At 46.5% G+C, this 25,568-nt stretch overlaps 1 protein-coding gene across 3 annotated transcripts in view; it reads right to left on the reverse strand.

The window, feature by feature from the left end:
* sema3b (sema domain, immunoglobulin domain (Ig), short basic domain, secreted, (semaphorin) 3B) overlaps nt 1-25,568 on the reverse strand; it is a 249,149-nt gene that overhangs the window by 135,136 nt on the left and 88,445 nt on the right. Inside the window, exon 1 of one of the 3 annotated variants that reach the window (XM_055648017.1) lies at nt 2,912-3,233. The exons of 1 other annotated variant lie outside the window; for it this stretch is intronic. Coding sequence is in view for 1 of the 2 variants with exons in the window: in XM_055648016.1 (XP_055503991.1) it covers nt 2,280-2,351 (72 nt within the window). In the remaining variant the exon portion in view is untranslated. Of the gene's footprint in view, nt 1-2,279; nt 2,473-2,911; nt 3,234-25,568 lie in introns of those variants that run through there. One more of the 3 variants, XM_055648016.1, reaches the window with a different exon arrangement.

Here is a 25,568-nt window from a genome sequence, read left to right on the forward strand (position 1 = left end):
ATCAGATATGACAGTGGAGTTTAAGAGGCTTTTAGACAGGCACATGGATTAAATTGGTTTACCTTGGCACGATGTTCAGCACATACATAATGGGCCGAAGGGCCTGTTCCTTCCGCTGTATCACTGTGCCGCCCAGTTCAATACACAAAACCATATAAGGTACAACACTGGGGAACAGGAGAAGATGTGATTCGGGAAACAATGCTGATGATCAGCTTAACGTAAAACCAAATTAACGCACAGGTTCTATCATTCACTTCAGCAGCAATGGGCAAACCACCCTTTGCGTTCACATTTCTGTATGCCATTGGCAAAGCTGGCGATCATTCCCCATTCCAGATTGCCTTTGAACCGAGTACCTTGCTTGATCATTACAGAGAATACTTAATAGATCCAAAATTACAGGAGCACTCAACATGGAGGAACATGGCATCAACATAGAAAACATACAAGAAAGGCAGATTCATTTACCCAGAGAAGGGGGTCTAGTCATTTGCTCTTCGCTAATGGCTTGATAGCCAAGGTCTTCCAACATTCTGTTCTTTGTAGAAACAAGGAACTGCAAATGCTAGTTTACAAACAACATTCTGTTAACCTATCACTTGCTAGAGTAATGTAAGAGGACTGTTGCTCTTCATAGAGTTCTACTCCATAACATTCATAAGAGATAGGAGCAAAATTAGGCTATTCGGCCCATCAAGTCAACCCCACCATTCAATCATGGCTGATCTATCTTTCCCTCTTAACCCCATTCTCCTGCCATCTCCCCATAACCCATAACACCCATACTAATCAAGAATCTATCTATCCCTGCTTTTAAAAATATCCATTGACTTTGCCTCCACAGCCTTCTGTGGCAATGACTTCCACAGATTCACCACCCTCTGAATGAATAAATTCCTCCTCATCTCCTTCGTGAAGAAATGTCCTTTGATTCTGAGGCTATGACCCCTGGTTCAAGGCTCTCCCACAAGTGGCAACATCCTCACATCCACTCTATCGAGGCCTTTCACTATTCGGTAAGTTTCAATGAGGTTTCCCGCTCATCCTTCTAAACTCCAGCGAGTAGAGGCACAGTGTCGTCAAATGGTCATCATATGCTAACCCAGTCATTCCTGGGATCATTCTCATAAACCCTCTCCAGCGCATCCTTCCTCAGATATGGGGCTCAAAATGGCTCACAATACTGCAAATGCGATCTGACCAACTAAAAAAAAAAAAGTACACAGTGCAGGAGTAACTCAGCAGGTCAGGTAGCATCCCTGAATATTGTATTTTGTTCTTGCCTCAAATCCTTCCTCTGGCTGCCCCTGGGATCTTGCTGTGTGCACATTGACTACCACCTTTGCAACACTAATCTTCCTACATTCCATTGGAACCCTCGGACTATCTGTGTTCCGACTTTACCTTGCACTTATTCAAATTATTTCCCTTTATCCTGTATCTGTACATGGCTCAATTGTAATCATGGATTGCCTTTCCACTGACTGGATAGCCCACGACAAAAGCTTTTCACTGTATCTCGGTACACAACAATAAACTAAACTCAAACATACTGCTCTGGAAACCACGGCAGATGCTATACAAATGCAACTTCTTTTTCAATTGCCTTGTTCCAGAGGCCACATGTGGGATACAGAGAGAGGAAGCAGATCAATTATTATCCATCCAGCTGAGATACAGAAAATGGGATTACCAGCAGCAAAAAATAATACACCCCGCAAAATGCAGATGCTTGCAAGTACATGTATGCTTTACAGATGAAATTGATCCGTCTTCATCTTGTTTAGTTAATTTAGTTTAAAGATACAGGGTGGAAACTGGCCCTTCGGCCCACCGAGTCCGTGCCAACTCGTACATTAACCCTATCCTACACACCAGGGACAATGTACAATTTAACCAAAGCCAATTTGCCTGCAAACCTGTACGGCTTTGGAGGGTGGGGGGGAGGAGAACGGGAGCACCCGAGGAAATCCCACGCGGTTCACAGGGAGAACGTGCAAACTCTATACAGACAGCACCCGTAGTCAGGATCAAACCTGGGTCTCAGGCTGCAGCAGCTCTACCCGCTGCACCACCCTCACGTCATCCCTTTTATCGTGTATCTACCTGTACATTGTGGATGGTTTGATCGTAATCATATATAGTCTTCCCGCTGACTGGATAGCACGCAACAAAAAAGTTTCACTATACCTCGGTACACGTGACAATAAACTAATCTAAACTGATTGTTCGCACCGACGTCTCCAATGTTAAACTGGGGCACCCTCCCCTGGTACCTGAAATTCCACATGCGTGATACAGTCAAAGGTGACGGCGCCTCTTCGAGACAGCCACGTCCAGTTAATCATCTGCAGTTTGAGGGTGTGATAGAGGGTTCCCCGACAAGAGCTTAAGCCGGGTCAGTGAGAGCTAGCTGCCCCGGTGTAAACTGCCCTCCGATGCAGAGCCCTGCAGAGCGCAGCGCACCTGTGGAGTGGAGCGCTCCCGTGTCAATATCAACAACGACTGTATCCTCAACAAGCGACAGCCCCAGCAATTAAACTGCCCCAAATCGCCCCAACCAAGAGATTCCCCCCCTCTCCTCTCCCTCCCTCCCTTCCCCTTCTGGCGAGCATTAAATGCCACATCTCTCCCTCCCAAAGCAGCAGCAACAAACTTTACAATTGTTTGCTGGTCGTTCCTTTTGCGCGACTCGCGGCTTCTAAACAGTTGTCTCTCTGCACGGGAGGGAGCACGGCATCTTGGTCTGATACAGAAAGTCGCAAAGTGGAAACACGTCCTCAACACTGCCAAAACACGGCGTGCCACAAACATACATACATACATCCATACATACCCGCGGAAAAATTCAGACGACAATAATAATCACTTAACTGTACAGAAAGACCCATCAACGCATCTCACTCACACTTGGCTCCAAGCGGGGTCGTATCGCCACTTGCCGCGGGAGAGGAGGAGGTGAATGTCTAGTCAGTGCGGGCTGCGAGTGTGGGGGGAGGGATTCTACTTGTCTTATTCCGGGAGCCTTCCCTTAACAAATAAAGGAGACCCACACACACACACTCACAAGCCGGCAGCGAGTCCAGTCCAGCCAACACTCTGCATCAAACCTGCCAACTCCTGAGACATTAAGAGATTAAAAAACACACACACATACAGGGAAAGATGGAGGAGTGACTTAGGGAGGGAACGGGCCACCAATAAGCAATCTCTGCCTCACAACTGGCGTACTTTGAAATCACCTGCCGTCACTGAAGATCAGCAGAGGGTAAATATGTGTAAGTGGAGGGAGGGAGAGAGAGGAACGGCCTCGTTCGTTTAACCCTTTGGAGGTACTAGCGGCTCCGTTGAACGAACTGCCGGATTGATCGGCCAAGAGTAGGGGAATCGAAACCAGTGGACATAGGTTTAAAATGAGGAGGGAAAGATTTAATAAGAACCTGAGGGGGTAACTTTTTTAGACAAAGGGTGGTGGGAGTATAACACAAGCAGCCGGAGGTAGTTGAGGCAAGTACTCATTTAGTTTAGTTTAGAGATACAGCGTGGAAACATGCCCATCGGCCCACGGAGTCCACACCGACCAGCGACCCCCGTACACTATCACTATCCTACACACTGTGGACAATTTACATTTTTTTTTACCAAGCCAATTAATCCACAAACGTGTACATCGTTGGAGTTTGTGGGAGGAGACAGGGAGAACATACAAACTGTACAGACATCACCCATAGTCAGGATCCACTCCACCCGCTGCGCCCGCTCATGGATAGGGTAGGTTTAGTAGGATATGTGACAAACGTAGACAGGTGGGACTAGTGTAAAAAGGATATGTTGGTCGGTGTGGGCAAGTTGGGCCGAAGGACCTGTTTCCACGACTCTATGTTAATTACAGTTTAGTGCTTGGGTTTGGAGACACAAGAGACTACAGATGCTGACACATACACTGCCTGAATAAGCAAGTTTGGTATTCCGACTGCGCATGCCCAGGTCATAGGACACTGGAGATAAACATTCTCGGCAGCACAACTGCTGCATGTACATCGGGCCGTCGGTAGCAGCGACTGTGGAGGGTTTATGGCCCCGGACACGGATGAACAAAGGAGGAGGACTGACTGTGTTACCTTCCACCAGTGAAGAATGATGTGGTGGATGTTTGTGTAAAATTTTATTGGCTGTTGTGTGGGTTTTGTTAAGTGTATCGCTGCTGGCAAATTCATTTCACTGCACCTTCAGAGATGTGACAAATAAAATTGACTTTGACTTAATACAGGGTTATTATACAGAGGCGAACCATGCACCCCTCTCCTGCATAACCCCAGGAGGCAGATTTGTGAGCGCAGTCTCACTACCCTCCCTGTCTCCTCCCAAGTGACCCATCCTGGTCCGGGGGCAGCCGAAGATGTCCTGGGGTGATCCTGGACTGACAGGACACTGGCCCGGAGCACTGGTGGCCCCAGGCTTATAGTCGGCACGGAGCAGAAGTACTAGCTCCAGCTCAACTCTGCTCCAACTCCCGAGGAACCCGTTCCGCGACGGGCCAGGCCGGGTCGGGCCGGGGACCGTCAGCTGCACCTCTCCCCTTATCCAGTGGCGTTAACCTCCTCGGTGCCGGCGAAGGCCGAGCACCTATCATCAACGGGGATACACACAAAATGCTGCAGTAACTCAGCGGGTCAGGCAACATCTCTGGAGAAGGGTCTCGACCCGAAACGTCACCTATTCCTTTTCTCCAAAGATGCTGCCTGTCCCGCTGAGTTACTCCAGCACATTGTGTCTACCTTCAGTGTAAACCAGCATCTGCAGTTCCTTCCTACATAACGACGCCTGTCTGCAGGTAAAGGCAAGATGGAGGGGAGAGGGATGGGGAAAGGGATGGGGAGAGAGGAACTTCGCTATCGCGGCTTCACTGCAGGTCCCAGACACCCCATCTCCACAAGAACTGCCACAAGCCATGCATCCCCCCCCCCCCCCCCCCCCCCCCCCCACAGACATTTCCCACCTCTGCAACCAGCGTGCAAACCCCGGCACTCCCCACGGAATGGTAAACTAAACACATCAGTAAGCAAAATACCAACACGCACGTCTTTCACCCTCCTTCTCTCTCCCCCACCTCTCAGCATCTCTCCGCCGGTCCAGTCTCTCCCCGTCTCCCACTCGCATCTCCTCCATCTCTCTCACTGTTACACCCTGCTCTCCCGCGACCTGGCACCCGGGTTTGTTTTTTTTCTCGACTGTCCTTTGACAAATCCCATGATTTCTTGCGTTTTTTGGAATACCGAACTCGCTTATTACTCCAGCACTATTCAGAAAATTACTATGTGTGAATGAGCAAAACACAAAATGCTGGGGGAACTCAGCGGATCAGGCTGCATCTATCGAAAGAATGGACAGTTCACAAGTTATAGGAACAGAACTAGGCCATTCAGCCCATCAAGTCTACACCCCCATGGCGAATCTATCTTTATCCTCACCCCCATTCTCCCACCATCTCCCCATAACCTCTGACACCCGTACTAATCGAGAACCTTTCAATCTCCGCCTTAAGAATATGCAATTGACTTGGTCTCCACAGCCTTCTGTGGCAATGAATTCCACGGATTCACCAGCTGCCGACCAAAGAAATTCCGCCTCATCTCCTTTCTAAAGGTACGTCCTTTTATTCTGATGCTGTGGCCTCTGGTCCTAGACTCTCCCACTAGTAATGGGAGTTTCGGGTTGGGAACCATTTTCCAATCATGTGTATTTGTTTTAGTGTTTGTCATATAGAAAAGCACAATGAAAATCTCATATTAAAAAGTCGAAGTGCCTTGGGACGTGAAGTGCCTTGGGATGTTTTGCTTGCTACAAAAGTGATGAAAGCATTCATTTGCACTGCACTTTTGAAGCATGAATACTCCCCAAGACACTTCAGAGGAATTTTTACTGTACAAACATTTGACAAATTTAATTAGGTGTGAAGTGACTGCAAATCAGTTGCTTGTTAGCTGAAGCAAAGTCATTTCTCGCCACATTGATGGGGAAGTAAATAAACTGCTGATGCAGGAAATCTTGTATAAAGTTCAATAGGACAATGAATGAGGCAGCAGAATGGCGCAACCATTGGGTTGCTGCCTTCCAGCGCCAGAGACCCAGCTTCCATCCTGATTCCGGGGTGCTGTTGTACAGTTTGTACACCCTCCCTGTGACCACCTGGCTTTTCTCCAGGTGCTTTGGTTTTCCAGGTGCTTTCCAAAGACGTGCAGGTCTGTAGGTTAATTGGCTTCTGTAAATTATCCCTAGTGTGTCGGATAAAACTAATGTATGGGGTGATTGCTGGTAGGTGTGGACTTGGTTAGCTGGAGGGCCTGTTTCCGCGCTGTTTGTCTAAACTAAACCAACCCTAAAAAAGGCCAGCGATCAAGCGTAAGCTGTATGTCGATGAAAGACACAAAGTAACTTTAGATTCAGATTCAGATTCAGATTCAATTTTAATTGTCATTGTCAGTGTACAGTACAGAGACAACGAAATGCATTTAGCATCTCCCTTGAAGAGCGACATAGCAAACGATTTGAATAAAAAAAAAAATAAGTGTCCGGGGGGGGGGGGGTGGTGATTGGCAGTCACCGAGGTACGTTGTTGAGTAGAGTGACAGCCGCCGGAAAGAAGCTGTTCCTCGACCTGCTGGTTCGGCAACGGAGAGACCTGTAGCGCCTCCCGGATGGTAGGAGGGTAAACATGGTTGGGGTGAGAGCAGTCCTTGGCGATGCTGAGCGCCCTCCGCAGACAGCGCTTCCTTTGGACAGACTCAATGGAGGGGAGCGTGGAACCGGTGATGCGTTGGGAAATTTTCACCACCCTCTGCAATGCCTTCCGGTCGGAGACAGAGCAGTTGCCATACCATACTGTGATGCAGTTGGTAAGGATGCTCTCGATGGTGCAGTGGTAGAAGTTCACCAGGATCTGAGGAGACAGATGGACCTTCTTCAGTCTCCTCAGGAAGAAGAGACGCTGATGAGCCTTCTTAGTTACGTAAGTAACTGCTGGAGTTACTCATCTTGAGACAAAGGATGGGTGATGTTTTGGGTCGGAAGCCTCCTTCAGACCGATGCTGCCTGACCCATGGAGATACTCCAGCACTTTGTGTCTATCTTTGGTATAAACCAGCATCTGCGGTTCCTTTCTACACGTTAACTCCATGTCCTTCTCCATAGATGTAGCTTGACCCTCTTGAGTATTTTCAGCATTTTCAGTTTTTAGTTCAGTGCTTTGTTTAATTTCGAGCAGCACAGGGACGACCCTTTGGCCCACAGTATGATCTCTGCTGCCCGATATCCATGTTCCGATCAAAGATCCAACATTTTCTGAATCAGGGAAAATGTACAGCCATACCTTGAGTCATGAAAGGAATGTGTTCCTGGAAGATGTTTTGTGAAGTGAAATATTGTAAATTGACAGGCTGGACAAAATGCATCATTACTATTTTAGAGAGTACGTTGCCAAGGGAACAGAAAATGCATTATGCATGATTACAGAAAATAAATGATAAATCGCACCCCAAACATTCAATGGCATTATAGCAAATATTCACAAATCAAATGATTGGAGTTCGAGGAATCAAGAAATAGCAATCTTTTTCAGCCCTATGGACAAGAGCATTAGGTTCCCCACTCGATCAGTAAATACTGTGACCATTTCGAAGAGAGGTCCCGAACCGATATATCAATTATAGTTTTTCCTCCACAGATCTGCTGTTCCTGCAGCCCTTTGTGGATTTTGCTCCAGGTTCCAGTGCCAGCATTCTCCGTTTTACTGATTCACAGCAACATTTCCTCAAAGTATGCCCACTTTGAAGAGGCTGTCTTCCTCACACCCTCTGGAGTTCTGCGAGACTCTCGCTCTCATTGCTCCCCCTCTGTGATTACTGCTGCTCTCGTGCTCTTTAACCTTGTTTGTACTTAGAAGGGTACAGTACAGGAACTGGCCCTTCAGCTCACAATGCCTGCTGAATATTATGCTAAGTTAAACTCATCTTCTCAGCCTATTTTTGATTCATATTATCCCCCACATCTCCCCCCCACCTCCCTTATTCCATGCATATCTACGTACCTATTAGGTAACCTATTAGGCAAGTACAATTCGTAAATGCCCCTACAATATTTACAATATCAATAAAAATTGAAGGATGCTGTTGAAAGAGGTGGACATTGCCCGGCCCATCACAAGTATTGACCTCTCCATCAAACGAAGGGATCTACAGGTAACACTGCCCCAGAAAGTAGCTGATATCATGAAAGACCCACACCACCTTGCCCATGCTCTCATCTCACTGACTGATTAGCACGCAACAAAAGCTTTTCACTGTACCTCGGTACACGTGACAATAAACTAAACTAATCGAAACCAAACCATCAGAAAGAAGGTGCAGGAGCCTGAGAACCATTGTGTCCAGGTTGAAAAGTCTGTTCTTCCCACCAGACATCATGTTCCTGAACCACCCAGCGCAACCGGAACCACAGATGGACACAAAATGCTGGAGTAACTCCGCGGGTCGGGCAGCATCTCAGGACAAAAGGAATAGGTAACGTTTTGGGTCGACACCCTTCTTCAGACTGAGAGTCAGGGAAGAGGGAAACTAAAGGCATGAAAAGATATATAGAACGAATGAACGAAAAGGACAAATAAAAGACAGCAACGATGATCAAAGAAAGGTGGAGCCCACAATGGTCCATTGTTGGCTGTGGAGAAGGTGATATGAGTTGATACAAACAGTGAAACTAAAGGGCGATAGTGAAACTAGAAGGATGACTAGGGTGGTGGAGGGACGGGGAGAGAGGCAATGCAAGGGCTACTTGAAGTTGGAGAAATCAATATTCATACGGCTGGGTTGCAAGCTGCCCAAGCAAAATATGAGGTGCTGTTTCTTCAGTTTGCATGTGGCCTCATTCTGACCATGGAGGAGGTCCAGGATCTCTGGAGGTCCAGGATCTCTGGAGAGAAGGAATGGGAGAAATGTTTGGGTGAAACGTCACCCATTCCATCTCTCCAGAGATGCTGCCTGTCCTGCTGAGTTACTCCAGCATTTTCGTGTCTATCTTCGATTTAAACCAACATCTGCAGTTCCTCCCTACATAATCCTAACTATAGGGACAATTAACAATAATTTTTACTGAAGCCAATTAACCTACAAAACTGTAGGTTCTTGGCGAGTGGGAGAAAACTGGAGCATCCGGAGACAGTAAGGTCAGTGTGGGAATGGAAAGGGGAGTTAGACTGTATGGGAGATGGCATCGGCCAAGGTCCTGCAATGGACTTGGTACTAGCAAGGTTGCTCTATGTACCTTGGTTTGCATTATCAAAGTCTGGTTTTCTTAGAACATTGATAATCTCTTGCATATTTATTTGTGGTGGGGTTACGTTTAACGTGCCTGTAAACCTACAGCAAGTAAAATTTTCATTGCTCCGTACCTGGTACACATGACAATTAAACACTTGGGACTACTGACTCTTGAAAAGGAACTGACATGCAGCATTGACTTTCTCTCTTTCCCTCTCCACAGATGATGCCTGACCCGTTGATTATTCCCAGCAGTTTCTGCTTTTGTTTCAGATTTCCAACACCCACATTGTTTGGCTTCAGTTCTGATGTACATTCCTCCCACACACAAATACAATGTTGAGGATAGGTAAGTACAGCACAGGAACCGGCCCTATTCTCTCTGGCATTAACTTCACCCCCATCCCCAAATCTTCCACGTTACCCAAAGCGAGGGGGGACTTACAGAGGCAATTATCCTACCAACTATTAGGAGGAAGCCAGGGCACCTGGAGGAAACCCATGTGGTTAAAGGGAGAATGTGCAAACTCCACACATTTAAGGTCAGAATCAGACCTGGGTAGAGGGAGCTGAGGAGCAGCTGAACTCCCTGTAGATAGTTTAGAGATACCATGTGGAAACAGGTCCATCGGCCCACTGAGTCCGCACCAACCAACTATCATCTGTAGACCAGTTTCATGTTATTCCGGGTTCGCACCCTACACACATTAGGGGCAACTTACAGAATCCAGTTAACCTACAAACCTGAACGTCTTTGGAAAGTGGAACCAGAGCACCTGGAGAAAACCCCATGGTGAACATAAGGAGAACATACAAACGCAGTACAGATAGCACCCCTAGTCAGGATTGAAGCGGGTCACTGGCGCAGTAAGCTCGCAACTCTACTGCTGTGCCACTATGTGCCCAGGGATAGTGTGTGTCGGGGGGGGGGGGGGGGGGGGGGGGGGGGTGGGGGGGGGGGGGGGGGGGGGGGGGGGGGGGGGGGTGGGGGGGGGGGGTGGGGGGAATAACCAGAGAAAATACACTGTAAAGTTATAAAAGGCTTAAGGGTCTCATAAAGCAGACAAAATAACGTCATGGTAAATATGCTTGCGCACTAAGTTAAGACAGCAGAAAACGACGGCAGTGGCAAAGTTAGAGTCATAAAATCATAGTCTAACAGTGTGGAAACAGCCCCCCCCCCCCCACCTTCACCAGCCAAACTTGCTCACACCCACCAATATGTCCCCTCTACACTAGCCCCACATGCTTGCTTTTGGCCCATTAACCTGTCCTATCCATGTACCTGTCTAGTTGCTTCTTAAATGTTGCGATAGTCCCTCCCTCAACTATCCCCTCCAACAGCTCGTTCCATACACCCACACCTACACCCACCACCCTTTGTGTGAAATAGATCTGTCTGGTAGATCTGTAGGAAGGAACTGCGGATGCTGGTTTAAACGGAAGATATACACATAATGCTGGAATAACCCCCGCGGGTCAAGCAGCATCTCAGGAGAAAATGGAATATGTGACGTTTTGGTGTCGAGACCATTCCTGTCTGAGAAAGTGTCTCGACCCGAAACGTCACCTGTTCATTTTCTCCAGAGATGCTGCCTGACCCGCTGAGTCACTCCAGCCTTTTGTGTCTGTCTACTGTCTGCTAAGTTTACTGTGGTGCCACAGTCTTGCGTTTTCATGGGACTTGTGCAATAGAAGAAGGCGCCAAGAACACAGCGTTAAAAGCCACTCTCAATGTGCTAGGGAAAGCTTGCTGAGGCAAGGGAGACATTTGTATTTTATGGAGCCTGCAGCGATGATAGACTTAAAGTGTGTTGCAGTCTCTTTATTGAGGAAGTTGTAAATACTGGGTGAGGAATCAAGATCAGAGAAGACTGAAGGTTATTTGGCAACAACATAGTTTTTTAGATGTTTGACAATTTTTAAAACATGCTCCAACTAAACAGAAAAGGATATTTTTTTACTGAAAGGATCAAACCGTTTCTCCAAACTACCTGGCAATTCATTTAAAATATCTTTTAAAGAGAAAGAACCTGTTTATGTGTCACAGCTTTTGAAGAACATTATGCAGCTGCAGGCAAATTAACAATTTTTTAACAAATGTCCTCCTTGTTTTAATGAAGGAAGCGAGGCAGTCATTTTGTATGCAACATGCTCACATGAATAGCAAAATAGTTAAAGGCCAGGTAGTAAGTGTGTGGATTCCCTTTTGTTCACCTGCAAGAACAAATGAGACCATAGTTCAGGGGTGGGGAACCTGCTGCCTTCTAGGCCATTAAGTACAGCCTTTTGAATGAATCCAAATTTTGTAGAACAAATCATTTTATTTTTATTCATATGTTTTTGTTCGTCTTTTATTATTTTTATTTTTATCTTAAAATGAACGTATTTAAAATACCACAGAGTAAATGATTCAACAAAACAATTCTCCCCACACGCAAAATGCTCTCTTGCTTTTCAACCACTTATTGCTGTGAATCTACATTCTCCTACCTAACCTAAGCCCTTAAGGACACAAATGACAGATACCCATCTAGAAGATCAGCTGAAACTGCGTACCTCCAGGTTGCAACCAAATATTCAAATGCTTTCCCACAAAAAGCATTCACAACATAGCCATTAAAACGTTAGTTAACTTTAGAATTAACAATTTTTTTTCATTTTCTTGAAGTTAGGTTTTTACCAAGTAATATACATTTTGAAGTATATCTAATTGAAGTTTCTTGGATGCAGCCTTATTAGATTACAGCTAACTTAATGTGGCATTCTAACATGAAAAGGTTCCCCACCCCTGCCTGAGTTTATGATCTCACCCGGAATTCTAAGCACACACAGCAAATGTTAGGCCGAAGAGCGTAGAAACTGGCCCTTCGGCCCATTGTCCACCTACCATCAATCGCCTATTAACACTGAGGCTGAGAGCAGAGGGGAAGAAGCTGTTCCCGAGTCTGGTGGTCCCTGTACCTTTTCCCCGGATGGTAGTGGGGAGAAGAAAGAATGACTGGGGTATTTTATTCTTGCTTGCAGCAGCATCGCAGGCTCATAGTCTCAGAACACATATACAAAAACATTAATTATATATGAATTATATATAAATTCTGCAAGAGCAGTGGCAGTGGTGCAGATGGTAGAGATGCTGCCTCAAATCGCCAAAGACGCGGGTAAGATCCTGACCTTGGGTGCTGTCTGTGTGGAGTTTGCAGGTTTTCCCTGTGATTGCAGGTGTTTCCTCTGTGTGCTCTGGTTTCCTCCCACATCCCAAAGACGTACAGGTCTGTAGGTTAACTGCCCTCTGTAAATTACCCCTAGTGTGTAGGGAGTGGATGAGAAAGTGGGATAACAAAGAACTAGTGTGAATGGGCGATGGTCACGAACACAACTTGCTCCAGACATGTGGAAGTTTCAGAAAAACCTGATAAACGTTTGACTTGTTGAGAAAACCAGCCCTGTAAAGTTGTTGAATACACAATTCATTGGTTAACCACAAACCACAGGCCACTTTTTTTATTATTGTTATCTGTTACCAATAAAACAGAGTTGTGAAGCAGAAGGATAAAATGACGTCAAATCTTGAAAGGGCACAGCCCATTAAAAGTCATTCAGACATGTAAACAGATAGGCAAGGTTTAGAGGGATATGGGCCAAACGCGGGCAGGTGGGTCTAGTGTAATAGGGCGTCTTGATCAGCATGGGAAAGTTGGGCCAAAGGGCCTGTTTCCAAACTGGATGATTTTATAACTCTTTGTCTAACAGTGATTCAGAACCAGCAATCTGAGACAATACTGGAATAAATGCCCAGTTTGATCTTGGCCTATACCAAATAGAAAACAGGTTCAGGCGGAAAACAAAGAAAAGAATTGGTGGGACAGATATGGCAGTCCTGCCCTAGAGGGAAGGCACAGTGGCGCAGTGGTAGAGTTGCTGCCTCACAGCACCGGAGACCCGGATACCACCCTGATCCACGGGGAGTTTGTACCTTCTCCCCGTGACCTGTGTGGGTTTTGTCCAGGTGCTCCGGTTTTCTTCCACACTCCAGAATCGTACAGGCATGTAGGTTAAGTAGCTTTGGTAAATTGGAAATTGTCCCTCGGGTGTACAACAGTGTTAGTGTGCGGGGATTGCTGGTCGGCGTGGACTCGGTGGGCCGATGGGCCTGCTTCTGCGCTGTACCTCTAAAGTAAACTAAACTAAATTGTCTGGTCAATTCAAGTCAAGGTGAGTTGATTGTCATATGCACAAATAAAGTGAAGTACACGTCCATTTAAAACGTTTATGTTTGGGTTTATTATTGTCATGTGTACCTAGCTACTGTGAAAAGCTTTGTTTTGCATGCTAACCGTTCAGAGATAACACTGTACATTAATGCAATCAAGTCAAACTCAGGTATTGATAGGTAAAGCAAAGGGGAAGATACAGAATATAGTTCTCAGCATTGTAGCGCATCAGTCCCACAGACAAAGTCCAATGTCCACAATGGGGTAGAGGTGAATCATATGGTACCCTAGCTTATGGAAGGACTATTCAGGAGCCTGATGAGATGGGAAGAAGCAGTTCCTGAGTCTGGTGGTGCGGACTTTCTAGCTTCTGTACCTTTTGCCCGATGGGTGCAAGGAGCAAGGGGACAATAAGGAATGACCCAGTTCGATCCTGACCTTGGATGCTGTCTGTGTGGAGTTTGCACGTTTTCCCTGTGACCGCATGGGTTTCCTCTCGGTGCTCCGATTTCCCCCACATCCCAAAGGCATGTGGGTTTGTCGAGAAATTGGCCTCTGTAAATTGCTACTGGTGTGTCGGGAGTTGATGCAACAGTGGGACAACATAGAACCAGTGTGAACGGGTGATTGATTGTCAGTGTGGGCTTGGTGGGCCGAAGGGCCTGTTTCCATGCTGCATCTTTCAGCAAAAATAATAAAGTTGGGCTGTTGTATCTGCTGCATCTCGACACACCACAACAGTACCAGGTACCGGGGTGGTACAGTGGCACAGTGGCAGCATTGCTGCCTCACAGCGCCAGAAACCCCGGTTCAATCCTGAACAGGGGTGCTGTCTGTACGGAGTTTGCATGTTCTCCCTGTGACCAAGTAAAACATTGAAAAGGAAAAGACTCTGCAAACCAACAGTCCACGGCTGTTCATGAGGTGGTCCATAGTGTTCCGTTGTCGAGGAAGGAGACACAAGGAACTGCAGATGCCGGTATCTGGAGCAAAACGCAAAGTGCACTGGAGGAACTCAGCGGGTCAGGCCCCAACGGTGGACCAATGGGCCTGTCTCACTCTGACACTCATTGAGACTGGGACTTGACCACAGTGTATATTGACCCCGACATGAAGATACTGCTGAGGCGCAGCTAACGCAAGATCCTAACTCTCAAATCGCCATTAGAGGGTGATTGACATTTATTGTAGATAAAAGAATAACAGGCAGAAAGAACAAACACGAGATCTTCACGGTTGCGTAACGCCGAGAAAACAATCTAGCCCCGGGGCCTTTGTTGTGGGTGGGTGATACCTTGGAAACATCTTGAGAGGTCAGGCCTGTTAATGAGATAATTCACCAGCATACTTTAGAGACAGGTACGCAAGGGATAAATGTACCGGCTAGCCTTCTGCTATGGTGCCTGCAAACCTAATCCAGCTGTGAAGTGATGGCTGATGATCGATGGTGTCTATATAGTATTTTATAGCCAAGCACTTGATGCCATCGCAAACTGGAATGGTGAGTCAAGCAGCAGATCAAAGGTGAGAACGGGCAGATAATGGAATATCTTAGGTCAACAGTGTGCAAAGGTCCAGAATGTACACTGGCTACAAATCCTTTCATATATAACTTACCCAGAGTCATGCATTTAATAAATAGGGTGTCCCGTGGAAAAACTGTAGAGAAAAAAAACACTGGGTATTTGACTGCTTTAAAAGCTATCGAGCTGCTTTTGTTCAAGGGAGATTTGCACTTCAATAAAGAAGGAATCCTTTTCCAATCCCAGCAAGTCGCAAAGTGTTCTGCAGACTTTGAAAATTAAAAATAAATTAAAACAAAAATAGAACAAAGAGTCTGTGACCTGAAATGTTACCTTTTGGAGAGTACTCACTGTGGGACTGGATGGGCCCCAAGGCCTGTTTTCATGTTGTATCCCTAAACACTAAAACTAAGAGCAAATGTTGGTCTAAGAGCCATAATGCATAGAAACAGGTCCTTCGGCCCAGCGAGTCTGCATAGAACATCAGTTTAGTTTAGTTTAGTTTCGAGATACAGCGCGGTAACAGGTTCTTGGGCCCACTGAGCCCACGCCGAACAGTGACTCCCGCACACTCACACTATCCAACACACACTAGGGACAATTTACAATTTTACCAAAGCCAATTAACCAACAAACGTGCACGTCTTTGGAGTGTGGGAGGATACCTGAGCTCCTAGAGAAAACCCACATGGTCACAGGGAGAACGTACAAACTCTGTACAGAGAACACCCATAGTCAGGATCGAACCCAGGACTCTGTCGCTGTAAAGCAGCAACTCCATCGCTGCGCCACCGTGCCACCATCGGGCACATACTTATTCCAATCGATTATATTCTCCCAATATTCCCATCAACACTCCCCAGACTTTGTCAACCTCAGCAGGGAGCAATTTAATTGGCCCATTAAACCTATCCCATGTCATGGAGGTGACCCATGAGGCCACAGGGAGAACATACAAGCTCCACACCAACAGCGTCAGAGATGTGAATTGAACCCTTGTCGCTGGTGTTGTCTGCTATCAGCTCCACCAGCTACGTCCCTGTGTCACACCCAGACTCCTGACCAACATTCATACCCCAGGCAGTCTTGTCGTGTATCAGTGGATAGGCTTGAGGCAAAGACCGAGCAGGCCGCGGACTGTAGGTGTTAGCCAGGCCTTGCTCGTCCCCCAAAGACCAGAGACCGGAGAGGAGAGAGCCAGCGATGGCGGACACAAGGTGCGAGATGTAGGAGACTGAACCGGGGTCGTGCCTTCCACATCCTCAAGGTCGGCTGAGGGAGGCACCCCAGGGGCACAAAGATGGCCAGGCGAGGAGAGGGACATCGGTTCGCTGGATGACTGGATGAAGGAGACGGCTGGAGGCCCGGCAGCAGCCTGGGACTCGCCTGGATCGGGCACCGCTCCATGAGACCTACAGCACGTACCGGACTTTGAAAATGGTGCCAAAACCTGGCACCACTTGCATGCGTGCTCAGTGGACTATTTCTGTACACTTTGCTAAGCGGGGATTGTATTTCGATACCGCAGGACTTTACTGAACTGTTGCAAAAACAAGAATTTCACTGTGCCTTTGCACGTGTGAAAATAAAGCAGCATTGACCATTGATCATTGAATGTTTGTGCTATACAACCTTGATTGCCACATTTCCTATCCAACAACACTTCAAAAGAGTATTTCATTGGTTTTAAAGAATTGGGTCCATCTTGAGGTCATGAAAACGTCTATAGAAATGCAAATGTTTCTTTCTATTCTGTGTATTTGCCTTGTGAAAGAGGTAAAAGAGGACTGGTGCAGGAAGACAAATCTCCTGAAATAATTTCCTCATGAGTTGGTGGGACTTTTGTCTTTGTTCAACTTATCCATCGTCTTCCCACACTCAGGAAAAGTGACCTTTTTGACTTTCAGGCCGGGGTTACAACAACAACAATTGACATTGACATCGTGTCTTCAACGCAGGCGGCAACAGGGCAACTGAAAGCTGGAGAGGAAGAGTGGTATAATGAAGGAATTCACAAAGTTACGGCCTTGGCAGCTGAATGGACAATGCACATTCGATGAGTACGGGTGTCAGGGGTTATGGGGAGAAGGCAGGAGCAAGGGGTTAAGAGGGAAAGGTAAATCAGCAATGATTGAATGGTGGATTAGACTTTGACGGCCTAATTCTGCTCCTAGAACTTCTAGAGTCACTCAGCACAGAAACAGGACCTTCAGCCCAACTCGTCCATGCCGACCAAGATACCCTATCTTGCCTAGCCCCATTTGCCCGCATTTGGCCCATATCCCCCCAGCGACGGAGTGATTCAGTTCAGGGATGAACAAGAGATATCGCGTGGGATATCTCAGAGGGAGGTATTAGATAGAGCAGGTGAGAGAGAAAGCAGAGATTTGACAATGCAGTGGTCTCAATGTTTATAAACTCACGAACCAACACAAATTCTAATGTAGAATTAGCCAGTTGGACATTTAATATCCTAATATTGTTAACAGCTGGGCTAGTAACAGAGCGTTCCCTGACTTCAGCAAAACACACAGAGCTGGAGGAACTTAATGGTCCAGGCAACGTCTTTAGACTTAAGAGATACAGCACAGAAACAGGCCCTTCAGCCCACCAAGTCCGTGCCAACTAGCAATCCCTGTACACCAGCACTATCCTACACACTAGGGACAATTTACTATTTTTTACCAAAGCCAATTACCTACAAACCCGTTTGGCTTTGGAGTGTGGGAGGAACCTGGAGCACCCGGAGAAAACCCACACGGTCACAGGGAGAACGTACAATGCTAGGCAAGTGATCACAAAGGGGGAGCAGTGACAAAAGGTTTAGTTTAGTTTAGAGATACAGTGGGGAAACAGACCCTTCGGCCCACCGAGTCAACACCGACCAGAGATCCCCGCACATTAACACTATCCTTATTACATTTATACTGCCAATTAACCTACAAACCTCTTTGGAGTGTGGGAGGAAACCAAAGTTCTCAGAGAAGACCCACGCAGGTCACGGGGGAGAACGTGCAGCAAGCACCCGTAGTCAGGATCGAACCCGGGTCTCTGGCGCGGCAGGCACTGTTAGCCAGCAACTCTACCGCTGCGCCACCATGCCACCCAATGGTCTCTCAGAACTCCCGATAGAGAGAGGGGAAGAGGAGCCACACGTGGAGGCGGTTTTGCACTTCCCATTCGCAGCCTGTTCAATTTGGACAAGTCAACATTTGGTAATATCTTCTAGTCTAGACTAGTGTAGGGACATTTTAAATGGGAAACTCATAGTTTGTTCTGAGTTAGTACGACGTGGTATCTGTGGCAAAGCCAGCAACGGTCCCGTGACACGGAGCATGTACAGGCAGATGAAATCAGATTCACGAGGCATCATATTCGGCACAATTGTGGGCTGAAGGGCCTGTTCTTGCACTGTACTGTTCTACGTTCTATGCTCCATGTTCGTTGACCGAAAGAAACATCTTTCTTAATCATAACCACTCAGCATTGGAGGAAGTCAGGGAGAAGGCAGGAGTGCCGTAAAACCCCAGCACATTCTTAAACCAAACAACCAGGAATTTACTCCTTCATGCATGTCAACACACGTTATCAGTAAGCCTTCGGGGAGGGACGGGAGGGGGTTGGCGAGGGTGGGGTGAAGGGGAATCTGCAGCAGAGCGCACGTTGATCCACAATCTGAACGACGCAGAGGTCAAAAGTGCGAGGGAAGAGTCATCTTAGGTGAAGTAAGTGCTCATAAAGGGCTCAGGAAGTCAGGAACCAACGATCCACCTGCTCATAATTACTGCCGGTTTGCAACTGAGGTCAAAAGGTACAGGGCAGCTAACACTGGCTGCTCTCTATCTACCTGCATTCCAGGGTGGGACCACACAAGGGGAACTGATAATGTGCAGGGAATGATGGCACAGCGATCTGGTAAAAGCAAGATACTCTACAACTTGTAACGTCACCAATTCCACAGATAATATGGAAGCAAAGAACTGCAGGTGCTGGTTTGTACCAATGATAGACACAAAGTGCTGGAGTAACTGAGAGGATCATGCAGCACCTCTGGATAAAAAGGATGGGTGACGTTTCAGGTCGGGATCCTTCATTGGACTGTAGAATTGTCACTCAGGTGCTGTCAGTATAGAGTTTGTACCTTCTCCCTGGGTTTTCTCCGGGTGTTTCGGTTTCCTCCCAAAACGGCAAAGACGTGCGGGTTTGCAGGTTAATTGGCTTCTGTAAATTGTTGCTAGTGCATAGGGAATGGATGCTAAAGAGGGATAACATAGAACTGGTGTAAGTGGGAGATTGATGGCTAGCATGGACTCAATGGGCCAAAGGGCCAGTTTCCATGCTGCATTTTTTTAAATAATAAAGTTTGGCTGTTGTATCAGTGATACAGTGGGACATCACAACAGGACCTGATATTATGTAGAGTTCATGTTCAGAAGCTCATGTCATAGGAGCAGAATTAGGCCATTCAGCCGATAGAGTCTACTCCACCATTTAATCGTGGTTGATCTGTATTTCCCTCTCAACTCCATTCACCTGCCTTCTCCCCATTATCCTGACACCCGTACTGATCAATAATCCGTCAACCTCCGTCTTAAAAATACCCAGTGACTTGGCCTCCACACCCTTCTGTGGCAATGAATATGCAAACATTTTTCTCACACAGCGGTCTGTAAGGGAAATACCCTCTAATCCTTATAGTATTGCCAATTCCATCAAGAACATCCTTCCAAACTGGAATGATTCAAGTTTCCACCCTCAGAGCGTTGAAAATGAGGGGGAGCCACCGAAAATGAAGAGGGCCCTGGCAGGGGTGGGGGCCATCGAGTACAAACGGGGACCCGGTGTGGTGGCGGAGGGGGGGGAGGAGGGGACTGCTCTCACATGCAACGGCAGGCAAAAGCTAGGACTGTTGGGTGAACCTTTGTAGCTTTGCCGGCACTAGAAACATGCACTTGCAGTATGTACTACCTAGATGATTTTACCGGGTTGTATGCAAAAACAAAGCATTTGACTGTACCTATGTGCATGTTTAATTTAGTTTAGTTTGGAGGTACAGCAAGGCAACAGATCCTTCGGCTCATCGAGCCCGCGCTGACCAGCGATCACCCCGTACACTAACACTCTCCTACACACACTGGGGACAATTTACAATTTTTACCGAAGCCAATTAACCAACAAACTTGGACATCTTTGGAGTGTGGGAGGAAACCGGAGCACCCGGAGAAAACCCACACAGGTCACGGGGAGAACGTGCAAACTCCGTACAGACAGCACCCGTGGTCAGAATCTACCCCGGGTCTCTGGCGCTGTGAGGCAGCAACTCTACCGCTGCACCACCGTGCCACCCCCTGTGACATGTGATAATGAAGTGTCATAGAATCGTTGATTACACTTTGCACATTATAAGCCCACGGACAAATCCATGATGTCCCCTTACGCTAAATGCATAAATTACTAGCAGCGGCCCCTTTCTGCATCTGAGCACTAAAAAAATTGGATTGATCAGGACTGTAATGTAAAAGCCACCTGCTCCACACCAGGCTCCTTCTTTCCAAGACCACCAGATGCTACGCAGGCCCAGAAAGAGGGACGTAGCCCTTGAAGTTACAGCTTGGGACATAAACATTGCTTGAAGCCGGCTGCGTTAATCCATCTTCGCTACTGTATCAGGGATAGGAACCTGAGATGAATGTGTTGTGCGAGTTCACACACTGGAACCCCGCGACATCATTTTTTCGAAGCCTTACAAATGTGGAATGTAGATAAAGGCAGCTCGGCCCGTGAATTCTTCACAGCCAATCGACCATGTATAACTGCCCTGTTATGTATTCTTGCCCAACCTTGTGTGAAAAGGTAAGACTTTCAACAAACTAAAACACTATCAAATTTCCCCATGGCCCCTAAAAGGCTATCAAACAAAATCGCCAATTCAGCAATCAAGCTTAGAAAACACAGCCGTTCCTATTTGATAATCCAAGGAGTTCAGAGGGTATTGTGTTTATTGCTGCCTATTGAAAAATACGTTTAAAGTAATGAATTAGCTTAACCCCACGTAACCTATTTTATCTCATCCTCAAACGTAATCAAGTAATGGGAATCATCCTGATTATAATGGCACTCACAGTTAACAGGAATAATTGAGACAAGGAGTATCTTGTGAACGTTTGATTAATTAAAGTAGTGTCTCGGGATTCTAACATATTTTAATCAGTTGTCATCATTATTTCTTTATTATCACGTGTGCCGAGGTACAGTGAAGTTCTATTTTTCCTTACAGTTCAGTAAATTATTACTTTAGTTTAGATTAGAGATCCAGCATGGGAAGTGGTCCATTGGCCACCGAGTCCATGCCAACCAATGATCACCCATATACTAGTCAAGTCAAGTCAAGTCACATTTATTTATATAGCACATTTAAAAAAACTCTCGTTGGCCAAAGTGCTTTACATTTGTTATAAGAATAGTATAAACAAACAAACTACATACATATATACATAGAGCCCTCAGTCAGTGGTCGTCAGGAAAGGCTTGGGAGTATAGATAAGATTTTAGACTTGACTTAAAGGAGTCGATGGAGGGGGCAGTTCTGATGGGAAGGGGGATGCTGTTCCACAGTCTAGGGGCTGCAACCGCAAAGGTTATGCATAGACCGCGGGATATTCAGCAGCCCCAAGTCGGCCGATCTGAGGGACCTGGAGGTGGAGTGGTCGGTGAGAAGACTTTTAATGTAGGTGGGAGAAAGCCCATTGAGATATACTAGTTGTATCCGACACACTAGGGGCAATTTATCGAAGACAATTCAACTCAGAGATGGGTCACAACCTTTCGGAAGCAACAAAGACAAGGAACAAGCCTGAGGTTTTGTAATCTGTCCAAAATCTATTGCATGGAACAGCTCTGTGCAATGTCCGACACCTCGGGTCCCCAGTGTGAAAGAGCTGCACTCCCCCACAGTGCTTCACTTGGCCAGGCCAACCCTGCAACGTTGCCATGGCAACGGCCCTGTATGGCCAGCAACAGCTTGGATTTTCAAAATGGCGCTAAAACCTGCCGATGGTTAAACCTCATGGTCTCAGACTCAGACACTTTGTCTGGGATTGTGCTTATGTATAGTAAGTTGGTGGCACAGTGGCACAGTGGTAGAGTTGCTGCCTTACAATGCCCGAGATCTGGGTTCGAGCCTCACTACGGGTGCTGTCTGTACAGAGTTTGTACATTTCTAACTGTGACCATGTATATATAATCAATATAAACTGTGTTTTTGTTGCTCATTACAGGTTTTACAGAGTACAATGTTTACATATCTGTGGTGCTGCTGCAAGCAAGAATGTCATTTCATTGTTCCATTTCGGGACGAATGCCAATAAAACACACTTGACTCTTGACATGTAAGATTATAAATTGTCCCTAGTGTGAAGCATAGTGCCAGTGTACCGCCAATCGGCATGGACTCGATGGGCCGAAGGGCCTGTTTCCACTCTGTATCTCCAAAATCTCTAAAGTCTAAATTCAATAACTTGTCCAGGCCGATGCATGGGATGTTCAGAATAGCACCACCCAAACAGTAGGGCATGTTCAACATCTCATGCAGACATTGCCGCAGTGACTCAGTCCTGTACAGGCCACCCACGCTGCTTCATGTGCATCACAACCTCCTCAAGGGAGAGGCAAGCAGGTAATTTTGTGAATCAGAGGTAAAAGAGCACTCGACTGCATAAAGCTTGGCATGTTTCCAAATTCACAAGGCAGCAGGAACAGTCTGAGCAGATTCAAAGGCTTAGGAAGTTCGGCATGTCCCCAACAACTTTCCACAATGTCTACCGAAGTGCCCGTAGAAAGCATTTTATCGGGATGCATCACAGCGTGGTTTGGGAACAGCTCCATCCAAGACCGCAAGAAATTGCACAGAGTAGTGGACACACCCCAGACCATCACGCAAACCAACCTCTCTACCAGAGACTCCATCTATATTTCACGCTGCTGTGGCAAGGCCACCAGCATTATCAAGGACCAGTCTCACCCTGGCCACTCCCTCTTCTCCCCTCTCCCATCAGGCAAGAGATACAGAAGTATGAAAACGCACACCTCCAGATTCAGGGACAGTTTCTTCCCAGCTGTTATCAGGCAACTGAACCATCCGATCACCAACTAGGGAGAAATCCTGACCCTACCATCTACCTCATTGGAGACCCTCAGACTATCTTTAATTGGACTTTATCCTGCACTAAATGTTGTACCCTTTATTCTGTACCTGTACAATGTGGACGGGTCGATTGGAATCATGAATAGTCTTTCCGCTGACTGGATAACACACAACAAAAAGCTTTCTACTGCACCTCGGTACATGTGGCAATAAACAAAAGTAAACTAAACTAAAATCTCTCATGGAAATAAAACTGGGGCAATTTGGAAGGTGACTGCAACTTGTGGTCAAAGCAAAGGAACACAGAGTGAATTTGAATACACAGAGTCTTCTACCCAGGGGAGGGGAATCAAGAACCAGAGGACACAGGTTTAAGGTGAGAGGGGAAAGATTTTACAAGAACCTGAGGGGCAACTTTTTCACTCAAAGGGTGATGGGTATATGGAAAGAGCAGCTAGAGGAGGCAGATGAGGCAAGTACTATAACAGGATTTAAAAGACAATAGATCGTAGAGTCATATGGTGTGGAAACAAGCCCTTCAGCCCAACTTGCCCACTCCGAACAACATGTCCCATCTATACTAGTCCCACTGCCTGCATTTGACCCATATCCCTCTAATCCTATCCTATCCATGTAGCTATCCAAATGTTTATTAAACGTTGCAATAGTACCGGCCTCAGCTACCGCATCCGGCAGCTCACCCCACATACCTCCCGCCCTTTGTGTAAAAACATTCCCCCTCAGGTTCCTATTAAATCTTTCCCCCATCACCTTAAACCTATGTCCCCTGGTTATTGATTCCCTTATTCTAGGTAAAAGACTCTGTACATTTACCCTATCTATTCCCCTCATGATCTTATACACCTCTATAAGATCACCCCTCATCCTCCTATGCTCTAAGGAATAAAGTCCTATCTGCCCAACGTCTCCATGTAGCTCAGGTCCTCAAATCTTGGCAACATCTTTATAAATCTTCTCTGCACCCTTTCCAGCTTGACAACATCAAATGGGCCAAACATGGGAAATTGGGACTGGCTCAGATTGGCTGGCATGGACAAGTTGGGCTGAAGTTCCTGTTTCTGTGCTGTATGATTCCATGATCATTGATATGATTCAATTAGTACGGGTGTTAGGGGTTATGGGGAGAAGGTAGGACAATGGTGTTGAGAGGGGAAGATAGATCAGCCATGATTGAATGGCGAAATAGACTTGATGGGCCGAATGGCCCAATTCTGCTCCAAGAACTTATGAACATGATCAGTAATGCTCTTTTCCCATGATTGGGAAGAGTTAAGGGCCTGTCCCACTTTCCTGAGCTGCTTACTAATCGGAGAATGTTTGTAACGGGTCCATAGGAGGCCATGGAAGTCTGTAGATATATCGTAACGGCTCGCTATGTCAGCCGTCGGGGCATTAAATGTTGCAATTTTTCTCCACCCTACAGTCTTTTTACTCGTGGACATTTTTTGGCATGCTGGAAAAAAAGGCCCGACTTACCTGATGCCCCGAGTACCTACGGTTGGCATAACGAGCCGCTACGATATATCTACGGAATCGTACGGCCGCCTACAGACCCGTTACGAACATTCTCTGAGTTTGAATCAAGGGGAAAACTCGGGAGAATATGTCAGCAGCTCGGGAAAGTGGGACAGGCCGTTTAATTTTCCGTCCACAATGCAAGAACCATTTCATGTTGTTATGTAAAGCACATTTAAATGAATAAAGGCAAATAAAGATTTACGGAAAGCAAGTCATGCCTGACGGATTTATCTGAATTCCTTGAGTATTAAACAGAGCCGGAGGATAATGATGTACAGTTTGTGGTGTGAGAAACGTACGCGTTAACTTTCAACAAGAAGCTAAGTTTCTTGACAAGGAATGTATGATGCAACCTCAAAGCCATAAATCTGGTTAATAAATTGCCCAAATCACAACACAGTCTGAGGAGACTGTGGTAGCTCATACAAAAACCAATTTGTCATTTAAATAACATAGATACCTGCTTGCATTTCTTTGAATGAGAACAGAGTTTAAACCTTTTTAAGGTTTAGAGTGGCACAGTGGCGCAGAGGTAGAGTCGCTGCCTTCCAGCGCCAGAGACCCCTGTTCAATCCTGACTACGGGAGCTCTCTGCATGGCGTTTGTATATTCTCCCTGACATCACGTGGGTTTTCTCCGGGTGCTCCTGCTTCCTCCAGCACTCCAAAAAACATACAGGTTTGTAGGTTAATTGGCAATTTCTGTAAAAATTCCCATTAGTGTATCGGATATTGTTCGTGTACGCTGGGTTGATCGCTGGACAGCACGGACTCGGTGGGCGGAAGGTCCTGTTTCCGCGCTGTATCTCTCAAGTCTAAAGTCCAATCTCAGT

This window comes from Leucoraja erinacea, chromosome 16 (genome assembly GCF_028641065.1).
Source record: "Leucoraja erinacea ecotype New England chromosome 16, Leri_hhj_1, whole genome shotgun sequence".
Taxonomy (NCBI): domain Eukaryota; kingdom Metazoa; phylum Chordata; class Chondrichthyes; order Rajiformes; family Rajidae; genus Leucoraja; species Leucoraja erinaceus.